At 39.7% G+C, this 15,368-nt stretch overlaps 1 protein-coding gene across 2 annotated transcripts in view; it reads right to left on the reverse strand.

Annotated features, from left to right (window-relative positions):
* Positions 1-2,701: 2,701 nt before the first annotated feature.
* OPCML (opioid binding protein/cell adhesion molecule like) overlaps positions 2,702-15,368 on the reverse strand; it is a 1,434,734-nt gene continuing 1,422,067 nt past the window's right edge. For both annotated transcript variants that reach the window (XM_072611620.1, XM_072611619.1), the window contains one exon: positions 2,702-8,316. In XM_072611620.1, the coding sequence (XP_072467721.1) occupies positions 8,219-8,316 (98 nt within the window). In that variant the 3' untranslated portion in view covers positions 2,702-8,218. The remainder of the gene's footprint in view (positions 8,317-15,368) is intronic.

Here is a 15,368-nt window from a genome sequence, read left to right on the forward strand (position 1 = left end):
TTTTAAAAAATTTGGCTGAAAGGTATGGGCTATTATTCCCACCTCTCAGAGTGTGTGTGTATGTGTGTGTGTATGTGTGTGTGTGTATGTGTGTGTGTGTGTTTGTGTACGCATTTTTTTTCCTTTTCAAATAAAGTGTTTCTAAAATTGAGAATGCAATCTTAAACTGGTTGCCCATTCTTTTTCATGCGTTCTTTACCAATAATGTCTTTTGCAATCATTGGACCCGAGAACTGGGAGGGACCCTGAATGTGTTTAGTCAGACCTCTAAAAGTATGCATTCTCTGATTATGTTCTAAAACATCCTATCCCGACTGATGGTTTCTCAATTTCCATTTGAACACCTCAAGCAAATGGGAACTCATTGCTCCTTAAGACAGCCCACTCACATTTGAAATAGCCCTAATCATTAGGAAGATCTTTCTTTAAGAGACAAAAATTTGTCTTTTTTTGTATACCTTTCAGACATTGAACCTATTTTTAGCCGTTAGAGTAGAATCCCCTTTCACATGACAACCTTTCACATATTTTAAGAAAATGATAGCCTGAGTGTTCTTTTCCTCAGGCTAAACCTCCCAGGTCCTTCAACATATTTCCAAATGCTATGGTTTCTGTTCCTTGCAGGGCCTTGGTAGAGAGTTAAATAACAACATATCAATGTCTGCTCATGTGGGTGTTTCCCAACCACCCCTGTTTTCCCATCCCCCTTCCACTTTAATACATCTTGATAGGAATAGGTACACCAATCATACATCTCTGGAGGCATTTCTCTGTGTGTATGTTTTTAATAGCATGTATTCTGCGGAAAGATAACGAAAATGCATCTGATCGTTTAACTGCTGTGCTTAAGAATAACTAGATAAAGCCTCCCTTGCTGAATGGAGAGATAACAGCAAAGATTTTCATTACATTGAAGTGGGTTGGTAAATAGGTATGTCTGCCAAAGGCTAGCTTGAGGATGCTAGGTAGATGGATTGACAGATGGGGAATGGATAGATGGTTTAAATAAATAGATGGGGGATAGTTGCATTAGGGAAGTGGATGAGTGGATAGATGGAATAAGGGGGAGATAAATGGGGAAATAATATGTGAATAGCTAGGTGAGTGGTTAGCTGATGGAGGAATAAATTGGTACATAGATGATTGATAGTGCTCTGAGTGCCTAGATGGAGTAAGAGAAGGATAAATGCCCACCCTAGCAGGGGAACAGATGGATGGGTGAAAGTTATGATATAAGTGGGAAAAGAGGAGGGTTGGGTGTGGGCAGGAAGAAGCTGATGAAAGGGCAGAGGAAAAGGGAGAGGAAGAATAAATGATTACCAAAGCTATTGGTTGACCAGGAAAATTGGTAATCAGCTATATCTGTAAATCATTCATTCAAAATAAATCAGGTGTCCTGGAAACTACAATCATCTATCTATACATTATATTTTTGACACTTATTTTCAAAGCATATTGGTCTATTTTTCTTTTTTATTTGTACCCTATCTCTGGTAGCAGAGACTAAAGCACAGAAACTAAAACAAAGTAATCATGGCCAAACCAGGAAGTCAAAGGCAGGGTTGAGACCAGTATCAACCTCTTATTCTTCTTGGAGTTTACTACCAAATCACAAAGAATTTATGAAAAGAAGTTGGAAAATTTTAGCGCAGATCCCAAAATGTAGGCCACGTTTGTACGAATAGGCTCTGATTTAGATGCAATCTTAATGAAAAACCGGGAGTTAAAAAAGCCATAGAAATATATTGTAGAATGTCAGAGCTAGACAGAACCTTATAGATTGCCTATTACAGTTCCATTATTTTAGAGATGTGGAAACTGAAAGACAAAATAAGTTAAATGACTCACCCAAGATCACATAACTAGCCAGTGGCAGCATTAAAAGGAATGTATTGGTCTAGGGATAACTGAGAGACTAGATGGAGGAGGAAAAATGTGGGAACAGATGAATAGGGAAGAACTGTGGTATGGAGGCAGGGCTCAGTGAAGCTAGAAAGAAAATGATATGATAATAAAGGACCAGAGGAAAGAGGAAAGCTCTCCTGATCCTTAGCCCTGTACGTCCTCCCTCACCCCCATACACTGTCTTACAAATGCTTCCATAAAAGAGAGGCAAGAGAAAAAATTAATCATCAGCATACAACTCTATTTGAATCAACCCACAAGATATCTCTTGCCATGTTTACAGCATCATAGTAGTTTCTAATTCAATGGCTGCAAGCAACAGGAATCATACAGAGTAAAGTATCAATGCTGAGAATCACCCTTACAATTTTGTGAAAGATGTCCACAACCTGATACATGTATGTATGTGTGTATGTGTGTATGCATATGTGTATGTATATGTATATATGTTTGTGTCTGTGTGTATATATATACATGTATATATATATACATATATATACACACATGTAGTTGTTATGCTCCACATGGGTAAATTGAAAGAAGTTTGAATAGATGACCTTCAGGAAGGTATTGAATTTATCCACACTGATCCATTTAGAATATGTGGGAAAAGTAGGGGTGGGTGGAAATGGGGAGACATGAAAATATTTGATGCAATTTTCAGGTCATTAGCACATAGGTTGGTAATTACATCCTGACCCACAGGGACCCATATTATCAATATATGACAAGATGTACATGTTCCACTATGCTTACCAACCCCAACATTCAACAAAGCCTAATAAATAGCCCCCCAAAAGGTACAAATTTCTTCGAACTTTATTGATACACTGCACAATCACAACCATCTCTTATTCATCCTGAATTAGAAAAGGTTACAACTACAATGTAACATGCACAAAAATTCAGGTAGTATATTCACCCTTAATACAATTATTGACCAAAAAAGAAAAAGACTTCATTGCTTTTTTTTTGAAATAAGAAAAAAACAGGAAAATTAAAATAAAAAAGTAAACCAAATCAAAATAACCCTAGAAGACTGACAAAATTATACTCTTGTTTCTGTTTGATAAGTTTTTAAAGCATTTGAACATAGATTTGTTTTTAAGGATAATTGTGAGAATGTGCACACCCATATTCTGACAGCTAGAACTGCACCATTGATAAGTCATAGAGAACTTGGTTAAAACCTAAAGGACTCAGAACTGGACAGATACATTTTCATACACCCACACATTCCTCACAACTGCACTTGACATGTCACAAAAATTTTTGAATATTTAAAAATGCTCCCCACGAGTGATACAGTGGGCAGTGATTCCTGTTTCATCATCATTTTTATCACCATTGTCATTAACTCTACTTCTGCTAGTAATGTTGACTGTGGCTCAAGAGGACTCTAAGGGGTTCGTGATCCTACCTTCTTCACCTAGGGCTATTGACAGCCATCTGAACAATATGGAGGCCCAAAAAAGAGAAGTCCTTTAAACAGAAGTCCTTTTAGAAAGCCCTCAAAAGAACTGAGCATAGTCAACTATTACTTTTGGGATGGAGACAATTGTGCCTGATTAAGTCCACTTCACTTTACTTGAGATTCTGGATTTTTGCACCTGAAAGCCATCCTGAACTGTTTCAATATTTTTTTTTGCCCCATCTTTTAATTGCAAATGTAATTCTTCCTCTTTTCATTTACTTCTCTTCTTTTCAGCAAGCAATGTAGAAAATGAGACTGGCTTTTTTTTTTTTTTTTTGCTTATTTGTTTGTTTTTAGTGATCATTAGGACTTCTTATCATGTGGTATATGTTAGAAAATGTTGCCTTCCAAACTGCATACCTGTGAAGTTTTCTACCATTTCCTCCAGTTTGTGTGTCTTGGAGGTGAGGCTGGAGGGAGGGCGGCAGCAAGTAGAAGACAGGTTGGGTGGGAGGTGGTGGTGCTATGGTTAATGAAATTGGACAGGTCCAAGGACTAGGAGTTATGCAAAGAAGAAAAACAAAGAAAAACAAACAAAAAAAAGGAAAACTTCTAGCTGCTTCTCCTGATTATACACATAAAGATATGGAGATTCATTTTTGTTTGGCTGGTTTCAGCTATTTAAAAGCCAGTTTCTCCTTGGTGACAGCTCAGTGTCAAATTGGGGAAGATGCTTTTCCCCACTTTTCCCCACTCCTCCCCCTCCTTCCTGTAATAATGTTGGCAAGGGCCACACAACAGCTGCAGAAGAGAAGACATTTCAGCTGGGAGTTTCACTCCTCTCTTTCATATTGTGTATGTAAAGACTCGATGCAGAGACAATTCTATGCTCCCCATGGGGTTAGCTGTATTCCTTGGTGTCCTCTGCTCTTCTCCAACTTGGAATTTCTTCTGACCTCAGGTGTAATGTGCTAACCTCCTTTGGGTGGAGAACAAGATGATTGGGCAGGTCCTGAAATGGGCCTTTCTACATCTGATATGGATCTTCTTTGTCTAAAGTCCCGGAACATGCCCCTCACCCAAAGTTCAATGCTGGTCCACTCCTGAGATGAAACCACCACCCAAGCAGTGGAGTACTGTCCTCCAAGGTTTGGCCTGGGCTGCAGACTTAGGTATCTTTCAGACACTAAAGTCTATCGTTTCCCTTTGTTTAGATGAACACTAACAGATCAGAGCAATAATGCCCAATATTCTAAGCTTAAAATATGTGCATGTTTCTAGGACCCTCCCTGTCCCTCCCCCCAAAAAAAGAAAACCCCAAAAAAGAAAACACACTTAGACTTGCAGATGACTGTATCAGGCACTTGACATTAAACTACAGAAGAACAAGCTTGGCATTAGCTTACCACGAGCACTTTCATTGACATTACTTTGGTGGAAGTGTTAAACTTTACTTTGGGAAAGGGGAGTGAGAGCTTCTTAGATTCATTGCTGAATTCCACTTGGCCTCATCTATATTGTTTGTCTTTTTTGTGTGTGTGTCCTACTTGACAAAATGGGAAGGGGCTCCTGGCTGGTCAAGAATTTGCATTAATATCAGTGTCTGCATTCCCTTGTTCTTCCACTTGCAACCTTGGGCCAAATGTGCCACGAAGGCTTAAAAAGTCTTCCAGCAGAACTAAAAGTCATACAGAAGTAGTAAAATGCTCTATTAGTGAAAAAATGGCAAGTGGAGCACTTATCCTCTACGTCTTACCATATTTTTGAGACATCTGTTGTCTAGTGGTATCATCACCACTAAAGTTAAATTAACAAAGCAGAAAACCATGAAAGTGTCTCCTAGAAGGAACATTATTGTCCTTCCCAATGGTCCATTTTCAGAAGCCTCCCCCACCTGTTCTCCCATGGATGGTGGTGATAAGAAAGAACAGTTTTACTGTTTCCTGATTTCCCCCTCCCTCCCACCCAGGGCCTGGGATGGGAGGGAGAAGGTGGGTGCTTACCGTGTTTTTTTCTTTTGGCTAGTACTATCACTAGGAAGTGGCCACCAGCTGATAGATATTTTTTAAGCCACAGCAACTCATAAGACTACCTACCAAAGTATGAATGGGATGTGATTCACATTATTGCAAGGAGAATTCACAAAGATGCTGTTATGGATCCTTAATTTAAGTGTAGCAAGAGGGCAGACCATCAAGTGGTAAAAGGGAGAAGGCATGAAGATAATCATTCCAGATTATATTTCTGGGGATGTTTTAAATACTCCCTCACTAAGAGGAGTAGGGAATCCTTCTTTTAGAAGGAAAAGTGAAAGTCCAATAGAAAACATGCAGCTTGGACATTCAAGAATTATGCCATCAAGGACTACTTCTCTCTTCCTGCCCTACTCCCAACATATATGCTTAGCTCCTAAGCAATGTCTCTAGTTTATCAATATGGCACTCAGATATTCTGCATAAGACATGGTTTACTGTGACCTTACTTATTCAGATGTCTGTACTGAGCAATTTGAAATGCTTATGTCTGACCTTCAATTCCAATCTCATACTGACTCACTAGATTGTCCCTGGAAACTTAGAATAGATAGAAAACTGTTGGCAAATCTCACATGTTCCTAGACTCTGCTTCCTGGCAGCTCTCTTTTTCTTGTTGTTTGAGGGGACTAAAATTCCATTCACAACAACTGACCTTCACTAGAGTGCCTGGTATTTTGTGCACCGCTAAAAGTGCCTAAGGAGGTGGGAGGTACATGGATGGATTTTCTCGATTTGTATGTCATGTTCAGGAGCTGACACAGACAAAACTGAAGAGGTGGCTTATGATGGTGGGAAAAGAAAAAAAGTTAAACATTAAGAACATTTGACAGACTATACCCTAAGAGCAGCTTCTCCCCCTCCTTTTTTTTTCAGTTAGGCTACTAGCATTATATAACACACCAGGTCAGGGAATGAGTGGGAGAATGCCAATGCTGGCGATTTGCATGTCCCTCTTCATAGTACCCTAAATATGTAAAGAGAGATCTAACCCACGGTCATTTTTTATTGCAATCACTTTTGGTCCACTGGCACACAGGATGGCCAAATCCTGATTGTCCCAGGAGATGCCCCAAGAAAGTACTAACATGAAAGTTCATCTCTTGTGTGGAATCTGGGTCAGCTACAATACAGAGAAAAAGGAGATGGTGCTAGACTTCCTCAAAGCCACTGGAGAGAGAAGCCCCACCAAAAGAGGAAATATATGTGACACATATTTTCCCCTTCTGTTTGCAGTGTTGGATTAATCAAGTGCTTAGAAATTAAGTCAGTCGCTCAAGTGCCCTCTGCTCAGAAGAGCTTCCGAAACAAATACGAGCGCTATCAACACACCAGCCCTGTAATTGGACTCTATCAGCTTTTAACTGGATAGTTTTCAAACAGGCCAAACCCAGACTGGAGCAGATTGGAGACACTAACTGAGATGCTAAAGCTCAGACTGGTTGTGATATGTTCATATTGCAGAAGGCCAGTGTCTTGTATATGTGGTTTTAGTTTTTTTATTTTGATAGGGAATATATATGCCCTGGATTCAGTCAAATAGGGTCATACTGTGTGGTTCCTTGAATGATAGAAAAGCACATGTATTTCTGATGACTGGCATTTTGGTCATTCAAATCCCAAAGGAAAACATCATGCTTATAGGACTCATCTGTGTCTAGAGAGGAGAATGCTTCAGTGTGTAATAAGTGATGGATTCCTACTAGACCATATGGGTTATCATAGCCTACTTTTGGTGAATGGGATGACATATGTGATTGGATATTGCTTATCTTTCTGGTTAATCTGAAAAAATTGGCTTTCACATGCAAAGTTGATATGTAACTGGTAAAACATTTTTTTAGGGTAAGTTGATTTGAGAAAGAAATGAGGAGAAAGATAGACACTAAGTGATTAGAGATGATTATAGTGATAGATGAGTAAGAGTAGAGAGGGAGAGACTTGGAGAGAAATGTAGATAATTACACTGATAGATTGATAAATAGAATAAATAGATTGTTAGAGAGAAAGACAGGTGGGTAGATAATTGGATGGATAGATAGACCAGACAAGTTGAGTAGATGGATAGTCAAAGGATTGCTCTGATTGATAGCTAGATTAGACCCAATGAATCAGCCACCAGTTTAGCCTTTTTCTTTTTTTTTAAATCGACCAGCCAGGAATTTTTAAAGAAGGAACTCAGTCCCCCAAACTTTTCTCTTCCCATCCACTCAGCTCTAGTTTCCCACACTCCAGAGATGTTCTCTCTCCTTTATCAGATGCGCTTCCATTGTAATCAGGTTTCCCAACCCCCTTGGCCCCACACCTCTATTTGCTGCAGGTATTTGAGGTGACTGGGTAGAGTACAGTGCCAAGAGGAAGTGGTAGAATAATATATATGTGTACATACATTAAAAATCCACCCTGATGGGAGAGACAAACCCAATGTCATCAGACACATAACATGGAGTCATTTGTACATCATAACAAAAAGGGTGATTTGTTAGCTTAAGAGACACAGACACTAGGACTCTCTGATGGAATTCTTGTCGTGCACTATTTCATGAACTGAGGTGCATCTCTGGGGCATTTATGAGTTCAACTGAAACAGACATTTTGCCAAACAGAAGTTATGGGGGAGACAATGGGGAGAAGGGCAGAAGAGAAGGTAGGGCTAAGGGAGAAGAAACAGATTCAATTTTTGAACACACCCATGATTGATTATCCTACACATTGCAGAACCCTCCCCACCCCCTCCCCCCATCCCCACTCATTCAAGCTGAAAAACAAAAACAAAACAAAATTGGTTTGCCCTCTGCAGTGTAGAAGAGTAAAGTCTGTGGTATGGAGAAGCCAGGCGTCGCTCAGAGGACCCTAGGGTTTCTCATCAAAACTTGATGAAGTGGACAAAGAGGGTCCCCGATAGCCAGAGGCATGCCAGTGCTCTGGAGGCAGAGCTTACCCCATCAATGACTGCTCCAGGCCCTGGAGGGGAAGAGAGAAAAATGTTTATAATCTAGGAGAAGAGGAAGATTGCCACCTCTGTCATTCAATTTAAAGTTCAATACCTTTGCATGCTTCTCCCTATAGACTTCCCTTCACCAGGACCAGCTCTCCCATAAAGCCTTGACCCACATGGTGGTTGTATTTCCCTCCCTCCCCCAAGAACTGAAACAATTCAAAAGTTCACTATCTTATCTAGCTGATTTGACCACTCTTCAAATTTGACCACACCTCAAAGATGTGTTTCAGGGCAGGTTGCTAACGTTACTTTGAGTTGGTGTGCTGGGTCAAGATAAGGGTAAAGAAGGAATGGGGCATGACCATGGGTGTAACTTCTTAGCATCTGATGAGATCTCCAGTTGCATGTTTGGCACCCAAGCAAAAGTGAGAATGTATTAGGGAAGTGTAATAGGTGAATAGTTAAGTCCCATGTGTCTTAACTATGTGTCATGGGAGAATCTGGGGGAGCAGTGTGGAATGAAGAATGACAAGGTAACTGAAATGTATGGGTGGCCATGATGTACTACTATGGAGAAACTAATGCTCTGCCATATCACTCACTGGTAGAGGTTCCTCAATTGCAGAAGATTTTGCTAATGAAGGGCAGCTAGGTGGCACAGTAGATAGAGTGCAAGGCTTGGAGTAAGGAAGCTTGGCCTTAGACACTGACTAGCTGTATGACTCTGAAAAGTCACTTAAACCTGTTTGCCTCAGTTTTCTCATTTGTCAAATGAGATGGAGAAGGAAATGGCAAACCACTCCAGTATCTCTGCCAAGAAAAACCCAAATGGGGTCCCAAAGAGTCAGAAACAACTGAAACAACTGAACAAAACCAAATTCTATAGCAGGAAAAGATGAATCAATTATCTTACTCAAGATTTCCAAAGGAAGTGACCAGATTTATTCTGGTCATCAGTGGTATGTCTGAAGAAGGACCAAGGAAGTCATAACCCAAACTACCACAAAACACTCTTTCCCCTGGGGATACAGTTGCATGGATTGGAAAACCTTCAGCACCATTGCTCAGGAACAGGAAAAAATAAAATTGAATGCTCTTACTATGTACTGTGCTAGGCAATGTTCTTTTAAATGAATAGACGATATTAAATAGTTATGTATCACTAGATAGTGTCCAGATCAGTATATTTAACAGAGCAATTTGGTCATTATGGAATGTACCTGAACCTAGAGGCAACTAAGTGGTACAGTAGATAGGGTACTGGGCTTTAAGTCATCCAAGATGACCTGAGTTGAAATTCAGCTTTAGACATTTACAGGCCTTAACTGAACTCCTGCCTGCCTCCATTTCCTCATCTACAAAAGTGATACTATAATAATAGCACCCATGATTGTTGTGAGAATCAAATGAGATAATATTTGTGAAATGGTTAGCACAGTGCCTAGCACATAGTAGGAGCTTAATAAATGTTTGTTTACTTCCTTCTTTCCAACCTAGACACCTAGGGATATGTTCTATAAAAATAACATATTATGTTATACTGAATTAATAATAATATGAATTAATAATAGCTAGTATTTATAAAGTACTTCAAGGTTTGCAAATATTACTTCTGGGGGGTCAAACCTATGAGAATAATTTCAAGTTGGGGAAGATACAAATTGTGCACATATATATATATGTATATATATATATATATACACATATATACATACATATATATGTATATATATACACATATATACATAATCATTAACTTCTAACTAAAATTTAGCATTTCTTTTAGTTATTTAGAAACATTAAATGAGAATGGGTCCATAGGCTTTATCAGACTGCTAAAGGGACCACAACACACATACACACAAATTGAGGACCTCTGTATTATAGATAATTTTATGCATATTTTATTTCTTCTATGAGAAGAAACTCACTGAAGAGTATGGCTTATTTTCTTATTTCTCTACATGTCTAAAACTGTGACTTAAACCCAGTAGGCACTGAATATCTATTTGCTCAATGAATGAATGATGTGGCCAACTGCAACCCCTAATTGTTGCGAGTGCCATAAAATGTCAGCCTCCACTTTGTTGTATGACACCAGATTATTAGCCACTCATTTGGATCCATATTGTAGTCTATAATGCTCTTTTAGTGTTAAGAACACTGAACCTAGAGTCAGGAGAGTTAGGTCTGGTCTTGGCCCCAGTAGCTTCCTAATGAGTCTCCTTACTTCCTGTCTCACTCTTCTCATGGGATCACAGTTAGGATCACAGATTTGGAGCTGAGAAATGCCTCAGAATTATTAACATGCTGACTTTGAACCTTGATATTTTTTGGATAATTTTATTTCCATGTAATTGGCTTCCTTGATAATCTAATGTATTTTATTTTATGCATTTACAAATATTATTCTAGGAAAGAGTCACTAAGCTTCACTAGATTGATAAAAGGATCCAGGACACAAAGAGGGCAAAGAACCCCAGATATATTCCAACTCTTGATCTTTGTTACAGATAAGGAAAGCAAAGCCCTAGGAAATGACATGACTCACTCAAAGGTTACACATGTAGGAAGTTAAAGAACAAAGATTAAAAACCAGGTTATCTAGCTCCATTGCCAGAGCACTTTCTGTTGGACCCCATAGAGTGCAGACTTCTGAATAGCTGCTAAATTGATATTCGTTACCCACAGACTGATGATCTCCTTTCCCTACTTAATAGATTTCATTGGCTCCCTAGGAAATACAAGTACACAGTCTCATTCTAGCAGTTAAAATCCTTCACAACCCAGATCCATTTTATCTCTCCAGAAGTCTTCTATTTGTCATCATGCCTTCTCCACTCCAGTCAGAGTGGCTTCCACGTGACATTCTATCCCTTTCCTCTGTGAGTTTGCACAGGCTTAGATTATCTGTACTTCCTGGTACTTAGAGTAACTAGCAGCCACAAGACTCACCTCAGGTGTCAAATCTCCACCATTGCTTTTACCTCCATTAACTCCTGAGTAGAATGTGATCTCCTTGAGGGCAACAACTGTTTGTTTTTTGGCTTTTTGTGCTGGTACTCAGCACAACACCTTGCTCTTAGTACTTGCTTAAAAATGCTTCATGGATTGAAGAGAGTCTTAGGTTTTTGACCTATCAGATGGAAGGTTTAGACTCTAAGGTCTCTTCCAGTTCTAAGAATCTGATTCCATAAATAGAATGCTTCTAATACATACTAGAAGTGACAGCTGGGACGGCAGCCATCAGGGTTAGCTCTCTCACACAAGCAGGACTTCTGCCAGGCTATGTGCAATTAGCCTCCTTTTTGAAAGAGCTGTAGGGTAACCACTAATTTTGAAACCCTTTTACTCACTTTTATGATTCTGCTGCCTATGCAGCTAAAGCCTAATTTATTCTTTAACAAATGTGAATTAGACAGGCAACTTGGCAAATGGATAGAGTAATAAGTCTATAGTCAGGAATCCCTGGGTTCATACACCTACTAAGCCACTTATGAATGTGGCTGTGCAACTATGGGCCAATCGGGTCCTCTCGCAGCTTTAGGGAACTTTTTAAGACTTAGGTACTAGGATGTAAGCTAGTGGAAAACATGTAGGTGAACAATGCCCACAAAATGTTATCAGGTAATCTTGATTACCTGGAAAGTAATGAGGAACTGGGATCATAGGTCTAGACCTGGAAAGGACTTTAGAGATCAACTAGTTCAACTACCTCATTGTATCACAGTGAGTGTGACCAGCTACTAGGTAAGGAGATATCAGAGTTAGTTCGTTCAATGATCTGATTGAAGCCAAGGTAGCTACAACCAAGGGGAGCACTAGGTGGTGCTGGACTTAGTCTGAAAGACTCATCATCCTGAGTTCAAATCTGGTCTCAGACCCTAGACCCTATATGACCCTGGGTAATTCACTTAACCCTCTTTGCCTCAGTTTACCCATTTGTAGAATGAGCAAGAGAAGGAAACCACTTTAGTCTCTTTGCCATGAAAATCCCAAATGAGGGCACAGAGAAGGAGACGTGACTGAAAAGGGTCTGAATAACTCAGATCAAAATTAGCATGACTTTGCTAACACCTCTGAAAAATAAGTTCACATTTATATATCTTTTTTTGGGAGGGGGTCAGGAGGAATTGGGAGGTCCAGGTTTATAATTTCTTTGGTGTCATGTACTCCCTCTACCAATACAGACTGCTAAGGGCTATGCAATTTAGATTTTACAGCAGAGGTGTCAAACACAAGACTGCAACACTTCTGCTTAGGGCCCAAACTAACGGAACTGAAACATTTCCAACAACAACAACAAAAATTGATAGAATATATGATTTTCTAAATAAATATGCCAAGAGCAGGGATCTTTATATAAAGTTTAATAACTCTTGTTTCTTTTTGAATTTGGCACTATTGGTTTAGTGAGTGCCCTGGCATATTGAGAGGCACGCAGCCAATATGTGCAAGAACTAGAACTTGGTTCTAGGTCTTCTTGACTTTCTAAACAATATATCACAAATACTTACCTCACAGCAACTCTACGAGGCAGGAAATTTAAATATTGCTATTCCTACTATTCAGATAAAAAAACTGAGGCTCAAATATCTTGCTCTTGCTCATAGGGCTAATATATATTAGAGTTAAGTTTGGAACCCACATCTCCTGACATTACAGGCATTCCTTTTTGCCATGTACCAGAAACTCACATGCCACAGTCAGCCTTGATAGGGGCTCAACAGGAAGCTTCCAGCAGATACTTAAAATTTCAGGATCACAACTGAATGGTAGCAAGGCCTCTGTGTTTACTGGGGGCAATAAGCTACAACAGACAGTTCTGGAAGAAACATCAGGCAGGATGTATTCTCACTGCAGCTCTGCCTAAGCAGCTCTGTGATTTGGTCAAGTCACTTGGACCTCAGTTTCCTCTCTTGTCAAATGAGGGGGTTGGACTCATGCTTTCTTAAGTTCCTTCTGCCTCTGACCATTTTCAGATTCTCTCTCTAAGGCACAAAAGCTGCCAGCAAACACTCCCTGCAGTTTGATTCATTAATCACAACTTTATAGTAACCCTAATTTGTTTGGAAAAACTGAAAAAAAAGGATTCTTATTGAGTTTCTCCCACCTGGACCTCTGAATGCCTTCACTGCTCTCTCTCAAGTAATTCAGGAGCTAAAGCACAACACGTACCCAAGCACCTACCCAAAACACCCGTGGTTAAATAGCACTGCTGGCCTCAATAAAAAAGGTTAAGGGAGGAACCGCATGAACATCATCTACCTGAGACCTAAGATCACCACATTTTTAGACTCAGCATATGTGTAATAACATCTTATAATATGCTATACATATCATACACACATATGGATAGGGCAGCTAGGTAGCGAAGTGGATAGAGCATGGGGCTTGAAAGTAGGAAGACTTATCTTCATGAGTTCAAATCCAGCTTCAGACACTAACTGTGTGACCCTGGGCAAGTCACTTAATCCTGTTTACATCATCTTCCTCATCTGTAAAATGAGCTGGAAAACAAAATGACGAACCACTGCAGTATCTTGGCCAAAAAAACTCCAAATGAGGTCACAAAGAGTTGAACATGACTGAAAAATTACTGAACAATGAAAATATGTGTATAAATTTGATCTTTACAACTGCTAGGCATTCTCTCTTTACAGATGAGAAACTGAGGCTGAGAGGTAAGTGACTTGAGCAGCTAGTAAGTATCTGAGAGACTTAGTCTTCTTGTAATCCTCCTAACTACAAATCCAGCACTCTATCCAGTACCATCTTGCTGTCTCAACGTGGTTGGCGACCTAGTCACTTTTAATTTGGGCGAAGTGGTAGTGAGACATTTTAAAAATTATGCTACAGAATTCAGGATTCCAGAAATGAAGCACTTCTAATCTTTAGGACCTGTTCTATCAAATGAACCTAGAAAAGAGTCAAGGGATGAGTATGTACCTAGAGGCTAACATAAGGGGCTAAGTAAGTACAGTGTCACATGGAGTAGCCATCACCAAACATGATGTGGTGGAAGTGGCCCTTCCCCTCATCATGAATGTATTAATGACAAGATAAGAGCTTTGTAAAATAAAAAATGCAGGATGGTAACTATAATACTAAGCCAAGGACAGATCCCCTGGGATATTCCCCTAGAGGCTTGTCAGTAAGGTGATATAAAGCGATGAATGACTAATCTTTGGATCCAGCAATCCAGTTCTGATACCATCTTAAGTACCTACTGTGTGACAAGAACTGTACTATAAACTAGTCCCCATATCATATTTGAATACCATAAACCACTTTATTTTTATTTAAGCCACTGGAACAAGACTGCAATATCTTTTCAGAGAAATTTCTTGCCTCATTGTCAGGAACCTTTTCAAAGGGAGGATGGTAAGGTGGATAGATATAGTAGATGCATTTAGAGGCAAAGGACCTAGGATCAAATTTGGGCTCTGCCATTTATTAACTATTTGACCTTAGGCAAGTCACCTACCCTCTCTATATCTCAGTTTCTTTATCTGTAAAATGAGGTGGTTAGACTCTAGGGCAGTGATGGGGAACATGAAGACTTGAGGCTACATGTGGCCCTCTAGGTCCTCAAAGATGACCCTTTGACTGAATCCAAACCTCAGAGCAACTCCAGTTTGGATTCAGTCAAAGGGCTGCACTTAAGGACCTAGAGGGCTGCATGTGGCCTTGAGGTCATAACGTCCCTGCGCTAGGGCCTTTACACCTCTAAATCCATGATTGTGTATTCCAATTCCTGCTTGATATAGGAATTTAAAAAGAAACAAAAACCAATTTTAGTCTTTAGCATCAATAGTATGAGATTTGGGGATTAAATCAAAGAGTTCCTAGAGATGCCTGGGTTATTTAAAGACAATCCTGAAAAAATTCCTAAAAATAAGAATGTTTTTGCATACAGTGCAAAGGCCACTGGTCCACCTGGCTCCAGGTCAGGCCTGGCACTAAATACCGAAGACCTTTCTTGGGAAATCGCATCTTCTTTAGAGAGCATATTCTGAGCATCCAACTCTTCAACCAAGACCAGGAATGTGCCATACTTAGGGAATCTTTCTAC

This window comes from Notamacropus eugenii, chromosome 5 (assembly GCF_028372415.1).
Source record: "Notamacropus eugenii isolate mMacEug1 chromosome 5, mMacEug1.pri_v2, whole genome shotgun sequence".
Lineage (NCBI taxonomy): Eukaryota > Metazoa > Chordata > Mammalia > Diprotodontia > Macropodidae > Notamacropus > Notamacropus eugenii.